Consider the following 15,412-nt stretch of genomic DNA (forward strand, 5'->3'; position numbering starts at 1 on the left):
AATTTAAAATTTTTGAAACATTATATGTTTAGCATGCGATAAATCAGAATGAGCCGTGTATTTCTTTAATAAACTGTATTATAATTATAATTGTATATTGCATAAATTATTTTTCTGACAGATATAAAAATATATACTTATGTATATGAAGAGCTTTAATATCAAAAATGTTTCAGTAGTGACAGCAAAAACAATGATATATGTGCGAGTATGTAAATATATAATAGTTATCAACCACAAATTGCCTTGATAAGTCAAAACAGCTGACCTTAAAGCAGCCAGATCGGCGCCATTACAAGAAAAGCAAATAAAAAGAAATAAAATGTTTACCAAGTAGTTTAGGTACCGTTCACATTGTATGCGGCATGTCAATCTCACTCTGTAATAATTAATCTTAAATATAATTTATTAAGCGCACTTAAGGCTGAAATGATGTAGAGTATCATGATGTTCAGTTTTGCAAATTGTATATAAATATTTACTACATAAGTGCAATGTAAAGTATAAGTATTTACTAAAGTGAAACGAAGTTGTTGAAGAATATATATGAAAATAGCGAACATTTTAAAAGGCTGACGGTAAAGACAAAATCATACCCGTTATATAATTTAATACGTATGGTTTAAAAAAATAACGGAAATTTTAATTTTTCAAAAAAAAAAACTTAATCATTCGTCTACATTAATGTTGTCGGTATCAAAATAATCCACCGATTATGCACTTATGCCAGCGTTCGTGTAATCGTCGAAATCACTCATAGAACACTCTATGACATTTTCATCTACATCTACATTGATTTTCGACAAGTTTTCGAGTTAATAAGCGTTGTACATGTCCAGTAATTTATGATTTAGGGCCTCTTCCACGTCTTGGTTCTAGTATGTCCTTATTTTCCGATCGATTTTACATATTATATACTCTATAGAAGGTTAGAGAACAAATTTTGACAGCTCTCAATCGTCTTTGCCCAATTGATGGTTATAGGGTATTAGTTGGATCACTTCAAACTATAACCCTTTGTCCGACATTTTAAAAATACAATATTGGGTATTTTAGATATGAAAGAAGCAAAAATGAATCTCTAATTGACAAATTCATTGTATATATGATTAAGAAGAATAGGTAATTGTAGGTTAATTGTGTAACAAATGCTACAAAATTAAAAAAAAAAAAATTTGTAAAGAGTTTCTTGACACTAGCAAAATTGCATGATACTTGTTTTTTGTTGTTCTTTGTTTGTGTTTGGATTGCCTTTGCACCTTTTTTGTATCAATTAACTTTAAAAACTTTATTTTTGGGAAAAGTCACACGGAGTCATGTCTGGGGAATATGGAGGCTGGAGTATGGTTACAGTGTTGTTTTTGGCCAGAATTCACAATTAAAAATATATATTTTTGTCAATTTATCTTTTGGACAAAAATTCCCGTTATTTTTTGAATGCACCTTTTAGTAATTAGCACTTGAATTAGCGTTCAATTTTTAATTTTAGCAACTTTTAAGTTCTAGATACATAACACTGCTATAAAAATATTCAGATTAATCACATAAACACTCATCCGTAATTAGTTAATTTGTGGTACAGTTTGGTAATGTGAGAATGATTAATGGTTTTTTGGGTGACTATTCAAAAAATTATAAATATCGGTTGCATTAATTTTTTTAACACTTTTATTTTGATAGTTAATAATAATAATTTTTTGGAGTTTTGGTATATTTATGATGTATGATTTATTTTATGCGGGCAGTAAAAAGCTGGGTTGTCTACTGCAAACAATTCAATCCATAAAGCGCTGTCAAAGTTTGAATTGAATTTGAAAATCTTCTCCATATGTTCACCTTTGGTATATTTCGAATTTGGAATCTTCATAGATTCTAAGTTGTATTCTACAATGTTAGATTTAGTTTGGGTTGAATATTCAACAAATAATCCACTCGCTAAACGTGCTCACTGACAGCTCTTGTAACAAAGTTTTTCTTATTTAATATCACTAAACGATGCGTCCCATTATCATTTTATGTTTTCCTTATGTGAATAATTAAACCGTTTAACGCAAAAACGAACCCCAAACATCATAAATACCACCAATATGGTGCTTTTAGTGTTGTCATTAGTTTTTCCAATGATTTTCATAATTAACAACTACTTCTTCGCTTGATTAATCGCGTGATTACTAGCACAGTATGTATTTGCAATTGTCACCACTGTGAACAATGACAGGAAATGTAAAGTGCATTGTTGTTTCCTCAATAAATTCGAATAAGAAAACGAGCTATGCTAAAAGACAACAAAGGCAAACGTATACGCAGTTTTTAGGGTGGTCGACTCCAATCTGGTTCTTGGCTTAATAAAAAAGTCTTAATTTTTTAGTTCACAATTAGTTTGTTTTTGTAAAGTTTTGAGGCTGATTCTCACGTCGGATATCACGATGATGTCACTCGAAACTCGTTCCTTTGCGAAAGCATAAAAACTTTTAAATATGGGCCAAATGAGTTTTTGAGTTTTTCACAAATATACTGAGTTATGTTTTGCTACTCTGATTTTGGGAATAATCAAAGGAGCTCATATAGGATACTAGAAGCCGGTTTTTGAGTTCAATCGTACAATAATTTTAATTAGTATAGGAAGTTCCCATAAAATGTTTTTAAACAGATCTCATGCTCCCGTATTTAAAATTAGTTGTATATTTATTACTTCGGATTTCCAAAAAGTTAACTTGAAGTCCTTTTCTATATTGTTTATAGGAGAAGTCTTGGTGAATCATTCTTCATCTCGGCAAAAACTGGACTTTTACAGTTTGTGCATTTTTTAGATTTTAAAATTTCATTGAGAGAGAATAAGGAAAAATAAAATATAATAGTCGATTTCTCATTGCAAACTAATTAGCAAAAAGCCTACCCTAGCATGCAGAAACAAAATATAGAGGCCATTTATTACAAATTGAAGCGATCGAAAAATAATGCATTTAATCCATCATTAATGGCAGCAACTGCAATGATTGCAAAATTCGTGTTTGACCACGCAGCCACGCATGCGCACATCGCAGCGCCGTTTGGTCAGGTGAAGCACTGCTTGGAATGTATGATATATGTACCACTGAAGTGAGTTTGCAACTGTCAACATACCAACAAATATGTCTTTATATAAGCATACAGTGAGGTGCATACGAATAGGGAAACTGAAGTGCTATGATGACAGGGCGGGTTAACTAATTCCTAGCTTTAAAAGCGCTTTGTATGCACTTAAGATAATATTTTTATTGATGAGTCGCCAACTTGTTGACATTCGCCGTTAAAACATTTATTTGTCTTTAAACCTGCTTTCCAATTTTTACTTAATTCTCTTTTGATTTTCTTTTGTTATATTAAATACATATGCATAGTGTCAATGTGTGTTACTTACCGGAAGCATTTTGCCGTTTATTTTTAATTTCAATCAATCGCCTATTTTTTGTTGGCACTTTATTAATGCTTTGGCCGCTTTGTCCCTTCCAAAGTTTTATATTCACCAATTTGTATGCAATTTACGGTATTTATTACGTTTGGTGTGTAGTTAATAAAAGTAAATAATTTCACGTCTGAAATTTGGTTAATTAATTTATTAATTATATAATAAAGAAAATGTTTTGCTGTACTTCTAAATTGTATCATTAAAATTATTTATTTGATAAATCAAATTTCTTTATTTATTATTATAAACATTATTACATTTACTTCAGTCAGTTGTCAGCTGTCAGTTTTCTTATTGATGTTTTGACATTTCTACTTTTCAAATTCTATGCTATTTTGTAAATATATTTTTCCAGCTAAATAAAATTTTATACATTTTTTTGCCTGCTAAACGTATTATTTTGACCTCAGCAATTGAGTTCTTCCAAGGTTGATGGTATCAAAAATAGTTGGGCGTTAAAACCAGAGATAGTGTAAACCCTGACAGAACCCTTCATTAAGTCACTTTGTATTTGGTCACTGGAAAACCTTTGCCATGACTTAACGAGCCACTTATAGACAGTTCGCTATACCAATGTCTACAAAAGGACTCTGAATTTCAGATAAAATTTGGACTAGAGGAATAAGCTCTAGATTATTAGTTGATAGACATTAAAGAGTAGAATTGTAGACTGATAATAAAATATTGTAGTGAAGTATTCCTCGGATGATACAAGCATATATGTATGTAATCTATGCTTTAAAAGTTGGTAAAGAATTAGATAAATATTAAACTCGGTCTAAAATTTGTATCCAATATTTTTTTTGCTTCTACATCAAAATTATGGAGTTTATTAATTCTCATTAGTAAACTTTTTGGCACTAAAATCGAAACTTGAAACAGAATTTGTATTTTTTAAAAATTTATATCGAAAGTTTTAATTAAGGAATGAGTTTTTTTAAATACTTTTTTTATTTATTTCTTTATAAAAAAAATATATTCTGATTCTGCATAAAAATGTTTGGTTGAGTAGAGTTTTACGAACATTCATTAGCAAAGCTTTGACATAAAAATAAAAAAGATAATAAGAAGCGGAAAAAGGTTTTGCATTCTAAAATTTAATTATGGAATTAAAATTATTTGTTGGAAATTTTCCTTAAATTTTTTTCTTAACATTTTTTATATTTTTTATAATTTTACAGCAAGAAAAGAAAACTGACAACGACGGAATTTAATTTTATTTGTTATATTTTAATATTTTTGATATTTATTTAAATATTTTTATTTTATATTTTTAATTACTATTTTTTAAGTACGATAAACATTTGTATCGATATTTTTTTATACATTCGCAGCACAATTTATAAAGTTGTTTTCAAAAATTTCGTTTTTAAAGTTTTGAAATTTTTTGAAAAATTGTCTTGAAAATTTTGGGAAAATTTTATTTTTAAAAGTTTTAAAATTATTTTTTAAAATAGTTTTCGAAAATTTGTAATATTTTTTTATTAAATTGAATTATAATTTATAAATTTTCCAGGTACAAGTTTTTTTTCATATTTTTTTTAATTTTTATTAAAAAATTTGGTTTCAAAAATTTTGAATATTTTCTGAAAATTTGTTTTTAATAATTTTGAAATTTTTCCTGAAAAATTGTTTTCGAAAATTTTGAAATTTTTTTTAATTCAATTGAATTATAATTTATAAATGTGCAATATGTTAATTTTTTTCATATTTATTAATGTTTGTTAAACAATTATTTGCATTTTCAATGTATTTAATTTGACGCATTAACATTTTTTAGAATCATTCAAATGCGTCTCTCTTTAGCGTATCTACGCAAATCGTTAATTAATAGCTGCTTCAAAAATTCCATAGTTTCACAATTTATCCAAAACAATGCACTAACGAAGCAAGGCAGCTAAAATGACAATTGCGCAGCCGCAGCCGCAGCCACAATCATTTGCTGCAGCTTGTCTGCAGAGTTTACGCAATCGCTTTTCATTTCGCACTAAAAGAAACTGCGAATCACCACTGTTCACTTTCGGCTGCTGCGGTGAGCGAGTATATATGTACCTTTCAGCTGGCGCGCTTATTTATAGATCACATCAGTGGAAACACACAAAATTCCACACAAAAAATGAGAAACAAGCAATAATGATTCGAAATTTGTATTATGCATTGAAACCGCCGCGTCATGTGTGTAGAGATGTAAATTCATATATATAGTAAGTAAGTTCATATCATCCTTTGTTGAATTGGAAATAAAATGTTTAGTTATTTTTTTTATTTTTATTTTTATATATTTTTAATTACTTCTTTTTAATTATTATTTTTATCGTTTAATTTTAAAAATTTGGCTTTAATCGCACTGTTTCTTTATGTTCATACGCGAACTTTTCCGTTTGATTTTCATACATATATGTATGTATATTTACTTGGTCTTTCGCGTTTGCATTGAATAACACTATACACTTCTTCTTCACCACGTTCACTCTTGTGGCATTACTTACTTCGTTTCAACCGCTAAGTCAACATTACCGTTCAAGAGTCACCGTTGCACTGATTCCAACTGTTGCCAACACGGTAGCTTCAAGCCATGAAACGTGCCACGAGCTGGGCCGCCAACAGCAAAGCAACAGCCAGTAACAGCAATAGTCAGTCCATACATGCAAAGTAGTCGCTCTGCAGCGACAGTGTTGGTAAAACAACAAAGCGCTGTCTCACAGAAGACCACTTCGCCGCCGTTGCCGTCGTCGTGGTCGTCATCACCACTACCACAGGTGGTTTTGTTGGTTCACTTTTACTGTTTTGTTTTGTTGTTTCGCTATTTCGGCAAGTGGCACTCAAGTTTTTCTTGTTCATGTTTTCATAGCCATTTTCGCATATTTTCACTGAAGTCAACAAAAAGCAACAACAACAACAGAGCAATAATATTCAAAATAAATTCGTACAGCGGAGAGCCCTGACAGAGCGCTGAGCAGAAGCAGCAGCAAGTAACAGCCATAACAGCTGAAAAGCCGGTTATGTTACTATGTTGTATTTAAAATACCAACAAACAGCAAAACAACAAACAAATAGCAACAATTCACCACTAACCAACTTTGTGAACCAGTTAGATTCGTACGGTTTATATATGGCTCAGCTATTTATTTATTAAACATTTCTTTTTCTTTGCCATTGTTGTTGTTGTTGTAGTTAACAGTATGCAACGTGCTTTAAGTGCCTAGTAAATTAGTTCTACATACCTATGTTGATTTAATTATGTTGCGCTGCAATTTTATGTCACTCATACGACACAGACGCCAGAGAGCAATGTTTTATGCGCGTACACTGAAAAAGAAAGTTAAAGAAAGAAAAAATAGAAATAAAAAAATCAAATATGAAATAGGAAATGAAAATGAAAATAAAAATAAACATTATATTTAAATAAAATAAACTTAATGCAAATATTAAATAAAACTATATAACATCCTAAAGTAATAAATTACGAATTTAATAATAAGAAAATGTGTTGGAAAAAACAAATAATAAAATAAAGTTTAAGTCCTTTCATTACGTATTACGAAAATATTAAAATGTTAAGTGCAATTGCTTAAAAAATTAAATATAGAATAAAAATATACAAAAAAATATATATTAGCAAGTAAGAAAGGGCTAAGATCAGATGTTACCGAATATTTTATACTCTCGCAATTTATTTATTTATTGTTATTAAGATAACAGCCAATTAGATACATATACATACATATGTACAGTTCTATTCATATTAATAGCAGTGCCGATTGTCATATGCTTTAATTCGAAACCCTTATCTATATGTTATAGAAAATTTAATTTTAAATTTCTATTATTCTATTCGCAAGAGCATTTAAGGCAGTAGTCTGCTTTACAGGCTTCAAAAAATCGATTTTTTTTGTTATGTTTTAAATCTCTTCCAAAACTATCCAAGAATATGTCTTTAAAATTCCAGAGGCCAATTCGACATATTTTCGAAGCTAGAGCAGTTTTAGTGGACGAGCGACGAGCAGGTGCGAATGCTCTGGCATGACTTTAAAGCGCGTTTTCTCGAGTTTTCATTTTCACAGGTGTTAGAAAACGGTGCCGGCGATAGCAAAAAGAATATATGTCCGATCGAAAAAAACCAAAGTGATCTAGCTTCAATATTAAATTATCTTATATTTAAACTAAAAAAGTTGGACAAAAGTATTATTTAAACTACTTTTTTTGCAGCACAAAGTCATTTTTTTTTTAAACTTCGAAAAAATTTGGAATTTTATAACTTTGTTCTGTTGGTTCGACTGGCTCAGATGCATCGCACGACCTCCATCACCGGCACCGATTTACAAGTGCAGACTCCAGGCGCTCCAGAAAAATACTCACAATTTTGAAAAAATTTCAATATTTTTTAATAATAAATATTGTTTTTTAAGCCTTAAATATACTATCGTCTTAAAATTCCGTTTACCGCAAACATTTCCTTCCCTTTCAAAAAAAATTGCTAAGAAAACTTTTTTTTCGGCTTCTAAAGCAGACTACTGCCTGAACGTTGATTGTCATCTTTGAACTGTTCATAAAGATAACAGTGTTGCTCTTAACTGTTGTGTACAAAATAATGTATAATCCTGGCTTAAAGCGTAATATTACTGTTAAGACAATTTAATTAGAATTAATTGAGACAAAATATGTAAATTTAAACATATTAGGGGTGTTCTAAGTCCTACCCCGAAGGAACTATAAATGTATCAAAAAAATTAAAAAAATATAAATAAAATCAACAAAAGTCAACCAAATAAGATTGATGGTTCACGAAAGTAGTGTCAAATTAAACTGCCTAAAACTAATAAACAAACTAAACTCTTCATATTTCGCTTGAAAAGATAAAAAACTGGCTGAAAATACTTGAATTAGTGAGAAGGCATCCGAATATAAGCTCCTAGAAGGTTTTCTGCGACTTCAAATGATACTCATAATATGAGAATAGGGACTATCAGAAGACATTTCTGAGATCCCATTTTGAAAGCCAGAAACCCCAACAATTTTCCAACTTTAAATTTGAGACTCTAGAAAAACAGATTTCTGTTTGCGGATAACCACATGAAATGATCTTTTCATGAGTGATAAATGTAAAGTGGAACTTTTTAGATTGGAAATGTTGCCAGCAATATGATTCCTAAAAACTGCATATATCATACAAACTTCTTTAAAGCACTTCAGTACAATGTTAACGCCGTAAAGTATGAAGGACCTTATATTGTTGTTTACAGCTGCTGTTCATACCATGGCGGGTGATTAATAAATATTATTTAAGGCATAATAGATCAGCTCAAATATATTAAAATAATAGAATAGGTTATGCTGCAGTATGCAAAGAAAAAAGTTTCCAAAAAATGTATCTTAAAGGAACACAAATGACTCGAAGAATACTAAGAAGTGTGTATAGCATTTTTCTTAGGACAATAATATTGACGAAGTAGAACGGCCAGCCCAAGCTTCCGACTTGAATTTCATCGAAAATGTATGGAAAGATATCATATCAAATATTTCCAGTCCAGGAGATAGGTGAGCGAGTTTAATGGATATTATTTAGCAAATTTGTATGTCAGTACATGATCGAATTATTGTTTTATGTTAGTAAACGATTAAAATGTTTACTTTTTACACTCTCGCAACATGTTGCACAGAGTATTATAATTTTGTTCACATAACGGTTGTTTGTCTCACCAAGAAACAAAAGAGTTAGATATGAGGTTATATATATATAAATGATCAGGATGACGAGTGGAGTTGAAATCCGGATGTCTGTCCGTCCGTCCGTCTGTGCAAGCTGTAACTTGAGTAAAAATGAAGATATCTTAATGAAACTTGGAACACATATTCCTTGGAACCCTGAGGAGGTTGTTTTCGAAGATGGGCAAAATCGGTCCACTGCCACGCCCACAAAATGGCGAAAACTGAAAACCTATACAGTGTCATAACTAAGCCCTAAAAAAAGTTATGAAAATAAAATTTGGTACATAGGATCGCATTAGGGAGGGGCACATTTGGATGTAATTTTTTTGGAAAAGTGAACGTGACCCCGCCCCCAAATATGTTTTTTGTATATATCTTTCAAACCAATTAAGCTATATAAACCAAACTTTCTGCAGTCGTTTCTTCTAGCCGTTTCCTTATACAGTCCAAAAATGAAAGAAATCAGATAATAACCACGCCCACCTCCCATACAAAGATTAAATTAACAAGTAAGGAAAGGCTAAGTTCGGGTGTAACCGAACATTTTATACTCTCGCAATTTATTGAAGAAATTTTATTAGGATAACGCACAAATTTACCCATAAATTCGGCATAAAGTTTAATAGAATAACGAAAATCGTCATATATAGATATAATTCCTGAACCGATTTCATTCAATTTCACCAGCATGGTACATTATATCCAATACTATACGCTCACTTAATTTTGCTAAGATATATCACATATTAACCAATACATATATGCGGAATAAAGGCCAACGAATTTTTGAAAAACCTATAATTAGGTATATGGGAGCTAGGAAATGTTATGACCCGATTTTAATAATTTTTGGAACAGAGAAACACTATTGGAAGAAAACAATTTCCTCTGAATTACATTAAATTATCTGAGAGATTTACCCATATTTTCGGTTAAAATTTAATCTTAGGTCCTGAGTTCAACAAGTTCGATATCTGGGGCCTTGAAAAGTTATAGTCCGTTTTCGACAATTTTTTCACAAGTGAAGCCACATTCCATCTGAGGCCTTCCATTAGGAACAAATGAAGATAGCGGAATAAAACATTACACAAATACTGTATTTGAGCTGTGACATCACTTGTGCAAAAATTGTCAAAATCGGACCATGACTTTTCAAGGCCCCTGATGTCAAACATGAAGAACTCAGTGCCTAAGGGTAATTTTTCACCGAAAAGATAGGTAAATCTCTCATATATTTTAATGTAATTCATTCTCTCTGAATTTTTTTCTTACAACATTTTGTCTCTGTAGCAAAAATGGTGAAAATCGGGTCATAACTTCGCCCAGATTCCATACACCTAAGTATAAGTAATATAAAATTAAGTGACCGTATAGTCTTTGATAATTGTATCTTGGTGGTGAAAACCAGTGAAATCGGTTTAGGAATTAGCTCAGTCCCCATATACTATTTATGATGATTTTCGTTATTCTATTGAACTTTATGCCGAATAAATGGGTCGAATTGTGTTATCTTTATAAAATTACATCAATAAGTTGCGAGAGTATAAAATGTTCGGTTGCACCCGATCTTAGCCTTTCCTTACTTGTTTCGAATATTTTTTTAATTTTGGAAATAGCATAAAGAAATATAAATAAAATTATATACGCAGATATTAATCTATATTGCAGAAACTGAAAGCAAGTCGAGTTACTGAGTTAAAACTAATCCCGTACTTAAATGGACACTGCTATTTTTGTGAACATAACTGTTTATAGAATAACGAATATCATTATACATATGTATGTAGTAGGGTTGTAGCGTTGAGGTAGTTCCTGGATCAATCTCACTCGCCACCAAGCCAAATAACAGTTGACCTAATTTATCTTCAGATAACCGGAAACATACATGTATGGTTTGTTTGAATAGCTTATTATTAGTTATATAGGAGCTAGGGGAAGTTACGACCCGATTTACACATTTTTGAAACAGAGGCATATTATTAAAATAAATAGATCCCTCTGAATTTATGCAAAATTTCTGTGAAGTTCACCGATATATTCAGTAAAACATATACTTTGGCACGGAGGTCTTCATTTTCGATATCAGCGGCCCTAAAAAGTTATAGTCCCTTTTCGAGCATTTTTAAATAATCGATGCCATATATCAAATGCTGAATTTATGCAAATTTGTATTCTGATATCTTCCATGCATAACATCAGGATGTTAAGAAAATATAATGTTCGAAATTTCGTTGGAATTGGTCGAGTAGTTCCTGAGGTATGTTTTTTTTACCCAAAAGTGAGCAACATCACACCCATTTTCCATTTTTTAAATCAATCTGAGTGTAACCCTCCTTTACCAACTTTTCAATATTTCCGATTTCACCCATTTACATTATGGATACTGTAGCACTTGTGTTCAGTTAGTTTTGTATATGAATTAAATGCTTTAGTAGGTTGAGATATATAGCCACGGTCAACTAATTAAGAGTCACGGTCAACTAATAAAAATTAATTTGCTGAAAAAAGAGACATATTTTCGAATGAAACGAAAATAAATAGACTGTCATGAGATGGAAAAACTTACATGCGGCGTCTGCAAATACACTTATAACAAAAATTGAGGGTCATATACTGAGAGATATATTCCGACGACAACATATCTATTAATTGGCTGTTTCAGAAAGATTACGACCTCAAATATACCACAAATAATAATGATAATTATGTGATCGAGTTTTAGTAGACATTTTTTTTTTTTTCAAATAGTGAATAACGTAAAGCAGATTAAAACTAAACTAGCAAACTATATATTATTTACCTATTTGAAGGCGCCCACTTTCATTCGAGTATACCTCTTACTAGTATGATCTTCTAACAGTTAACGCCGTTTGACTATACTTGAGAGTATTATAGTTTTGTTCACATAAGGGTTGTTTGTAAGTCATAAAACTAAACGAGTTAGATATAGGCTTATATATCAAAATGATCAGATTGACGAGACGAGTCAAAATCCGAATGTCTGTCTGTCCGTCCGTCCGTCCGTGCAACGGATAACTTGAGTAAAAATTGAGATATCTTGATGAAACTTGGAACACACATTCGTTGGGACCGTGAGAGGGTTGCTTTCGAAAATGGCAAAATCGGCGAAAACCGAAAACACAAAAAGTGTCATAACTAAGCCATAAATAAAGTTATAAAAGTTAAATTTGGAACAGAGGATTGCACTAGGAAGGGGCATATTTGGATGTAATTTTTTTGGGAAAGTGGGCGTGGCTCCGCCCCAAATCGGTTATTTGTATTTATCTCGCAAACCAATAAAGCTATATAAACCAAACTTTCTGCAGTCAGTTCTCTTACGTACTCCACCACACACCATGAAATTAGTTGAAATCGGATAATAACCACGCCCACCTCCCATACAAAGGTTAGGTTGAAAATTACTAAAAGTGAGTTAACACAGTAACGAAAAACGTCAGAAACACTAAATTTCACATAAGAAATGGCAGATGGAAGCTGCACTCAGATTTTTTTACAAAATCGAAAATGGGCGTGGCGTCGCCGACTTATGGGTCAAAAACCATATCTCAGGAACTACTCGACCGATTTCAATGAAACTTGGTTTGTAATAGTTTCCTTACATCCCAATGATATGTTGTAAAAAGTAGGCCAAATCGCTTCACAACCACGCTTACTTCCTATATACCAGAACTTTCAAGACGATCTGAATCGTTTACTTTACAATATATAAAGTAAGCACTAGTGAAGATATCGGTGCAGAACTTTGCACAAATACTACGTTTACATTGTGGCAGCCCCATTCTAAAAATCGCCGAAATCGGACCATAGGTTTTTAAGGCCCCATATATCGAACATAAGGACATCGGTGGTTCTAACCTAATATTAGGGTTTACAACTTTCAATGGACTTTATACAATATATATGACGAATATGTGGGTCAAATTGTATATTATATAATATAACTAAAGTCAAATAAATAAATTGCGAGAGTATAAAATGTTCGGTTACACCCGAACTTAGCCCTTCCTTACTTGTTCAAGTTAATATATTTTTCACTTCGAATTTTAAATAATAATTAAGCACTAGCTTTGACTTCAGCTCTTTGTTTATGTACTACCGCGCTTTATTGTTTTGTACTACAGTGCAATTTGTCAGTTTTTATTTCGTTTTTTATTTTGCTCGCGTGTTTGGGGGTCGTGAGTGCGTCAATCAACAGGAAATTAAAACCCAAAAAAGCTAACTGTAAACGAATGGCCTAATCTTGTCTTCTATCATTCTTGTATGACTCTGTATTTTACTCGTTTAGTACTAGTTTAGTTTAAATTACCGTTAATTGAACAAAACTAGTATACTCTCTGAGAGACAAATGAGAATCATTGTTCAGACATTCGCACTATTACTTAATGATTGGACCTCGTGCCAGCTTGGTAAGCGTTATTCCTCTGAAAATTCCGGTTCATACGTATAAATGTCATAAAGTAAAATTTTGAATAAGAAATTAATTGAGAAGCGCTTAGAATTTCACTAATATTTATTGGATAAAAAAAATTATCCGCTTCGGGTGCCTTTTTATCCACGCGTACATTCCCAATGTCAAATACTTTTGTCAATAAATTGGCCTATTCAAAACGGACTATGTAATGACCTTCTTTTTTCCCTTAAAAGTATTTCGTTAGATTTATTTTCACGCCGTAAATGCATACTTATGTTTGAAATACATTACGACATTATTTATTTATTTATTTTCAGTATTTGGTTTTTGCATCCATGTGTGTGTAGCTTGAAACAGTTATTTATCATTTTTTCACTTTCATACTGGTTAGTTTTTATTAACATTTAACCCATACGGCGCGTTTACCCATTTGTCTCGCTCGCCATTCGCCGCATTTTTGTGCTCATCGCGTTAGTCACACACTGCAACTTTGTAATAAATATTTACTTTAAACGGTAACTCTGGGTTGTGATGGCTGTGGAGATGGTTGGTCAAGAAATTTAAGGTGTTGTCATCTTATAAATTATGATTATTTATTTAATTGCATAGCTACAGCTTTGTTATGTGCATTTTTGTTTTGTTGTTCGTTTTGGTTACTTCATTCATATTTGGCTTTTATGCCAATTTTAGTTTACAAATTGTTTGGTTTTCTCCAGTTAACTCAACACCTTCAATGTTGGCCGTTGGACGATATTGTCTATTGTTGTTGTTGGTGCTTTTAGGCGTGCGCTTGATTTATAAATATGTTTACTGTCATTTATTAGTTATTTCTTTACATACATACATATTTATTTGTATATATGTATATGTTTATGTTTATATGTAAGTCTTTTACGTCTGTGAACTTTCATTATGGTATGACACTAACATTTACCTAATTACATAACTGCTTGTGTAAGAGTATACTCTTCTACATACATATATAAACACAGTAATGCACAAAGCGTCTGCAGCGTTTGGATAATAAATATTTTTATTTTATTTTCGAAAGGGATCTTGGAACACGCACCGCACTTTGGAAGGACTTCTTCTTCTGATTGACCAGTGTAGACACCGCTTACGCGGTTATAGCTGAGTCCACAACAGAGGGCCACGCATCTCTCCTTTCGGCAGTTTGGCGCCAATTGGTAATACCAAGCGAAGCCAGGTCCTTCTCCGCCTGGTCCTTCCATCGGGGTGGAGGTCTCCATCTTCCTCGTCTTCCACCAGCGGGTACTGCATCGATCTTAATACGTTTGCGGTCGTCATCAAAATTGGGGTCTCTCATCCGAGGCTGTTTCTTCCTTTTCATTGGTAATTTGTTTTATGTGGTGGGTCTCAAACCCTACGCACAACCGCATAAGCGGGATTCTCACTTTAGCTCGCCTCCAAATGGATGTCTGTTGGCTACCCAGAGGATATTTGGTCTAAGACCGGAAGTCGTGAGCTACTTGAGCCACATGCAAAAAGATCGTTCCTGGCCACTTCCAAGTGAATGTCAGTCAGAAACTTTCCACGCTTACGCGAACTTTAGGACTCATCCCAGAAAAAACTGCCTAAATGAAAAGAAAGACCTTTGCAGTGTAGCTTAAGACATGAAAAATCAACAACTGACCAGATATTCACTAAAAGCAGTTAAGGAAGCTCGAAGTGTGGAATATAAGAGGAAATTTGTTCATCAAGACAACGACAGACCACATACATCGACAATGACCCGTCCGAATCTCCGGGAGCTTGGTTGAGAGGTTCTTATTTATCCACATTATATTTTGGAACTGGCACCT

At 32.2% G+C, this 15,412-nt stretch overlaps 1 protein-coding gene across 1 annotated transcript in view; it reads right to left on the reverse strand.

The window, feature by feature from the left end:
- LOC105218088 (uncharacterized) overlaps window positions 1-6,067 on the reverse strand; it is a 91,628-nt gene extending 85,561 nt beyond the window's left edge. Inside the window, 2 exon segments of the mRNA XM_054231055.1 lie at window positions 3,401-3,575; window positions 5,938-6,067. Of these exon segments, the coding sequence (XP_054087030.1) occupies window positions 3,401-3,409 (9 nt within the window). The 5' untranslated portion in view covers window positions 3,410-3,575; window positions 5,938-6,067.
- Between the last annotated feature and the right edge of the window lie 9,345 nt (window positions 6,068-15,412).

Source organism: Zeugodacus cucurbitae, chromosome 5 (genome assembly GCF_028554725.1).
Source record: "Zeugodacus cucurbitae isolate PBARC_wt_2022May chromosome 5, idZeuCucr1.2, whole genome shotgun sequence".
Lineage (NCBI taxonomy): Eukaryota > Metazoa > Arthropoda > Insecta > Diptera > Tephritidae > Zeugodacus > Zeugodacus cucurbitae.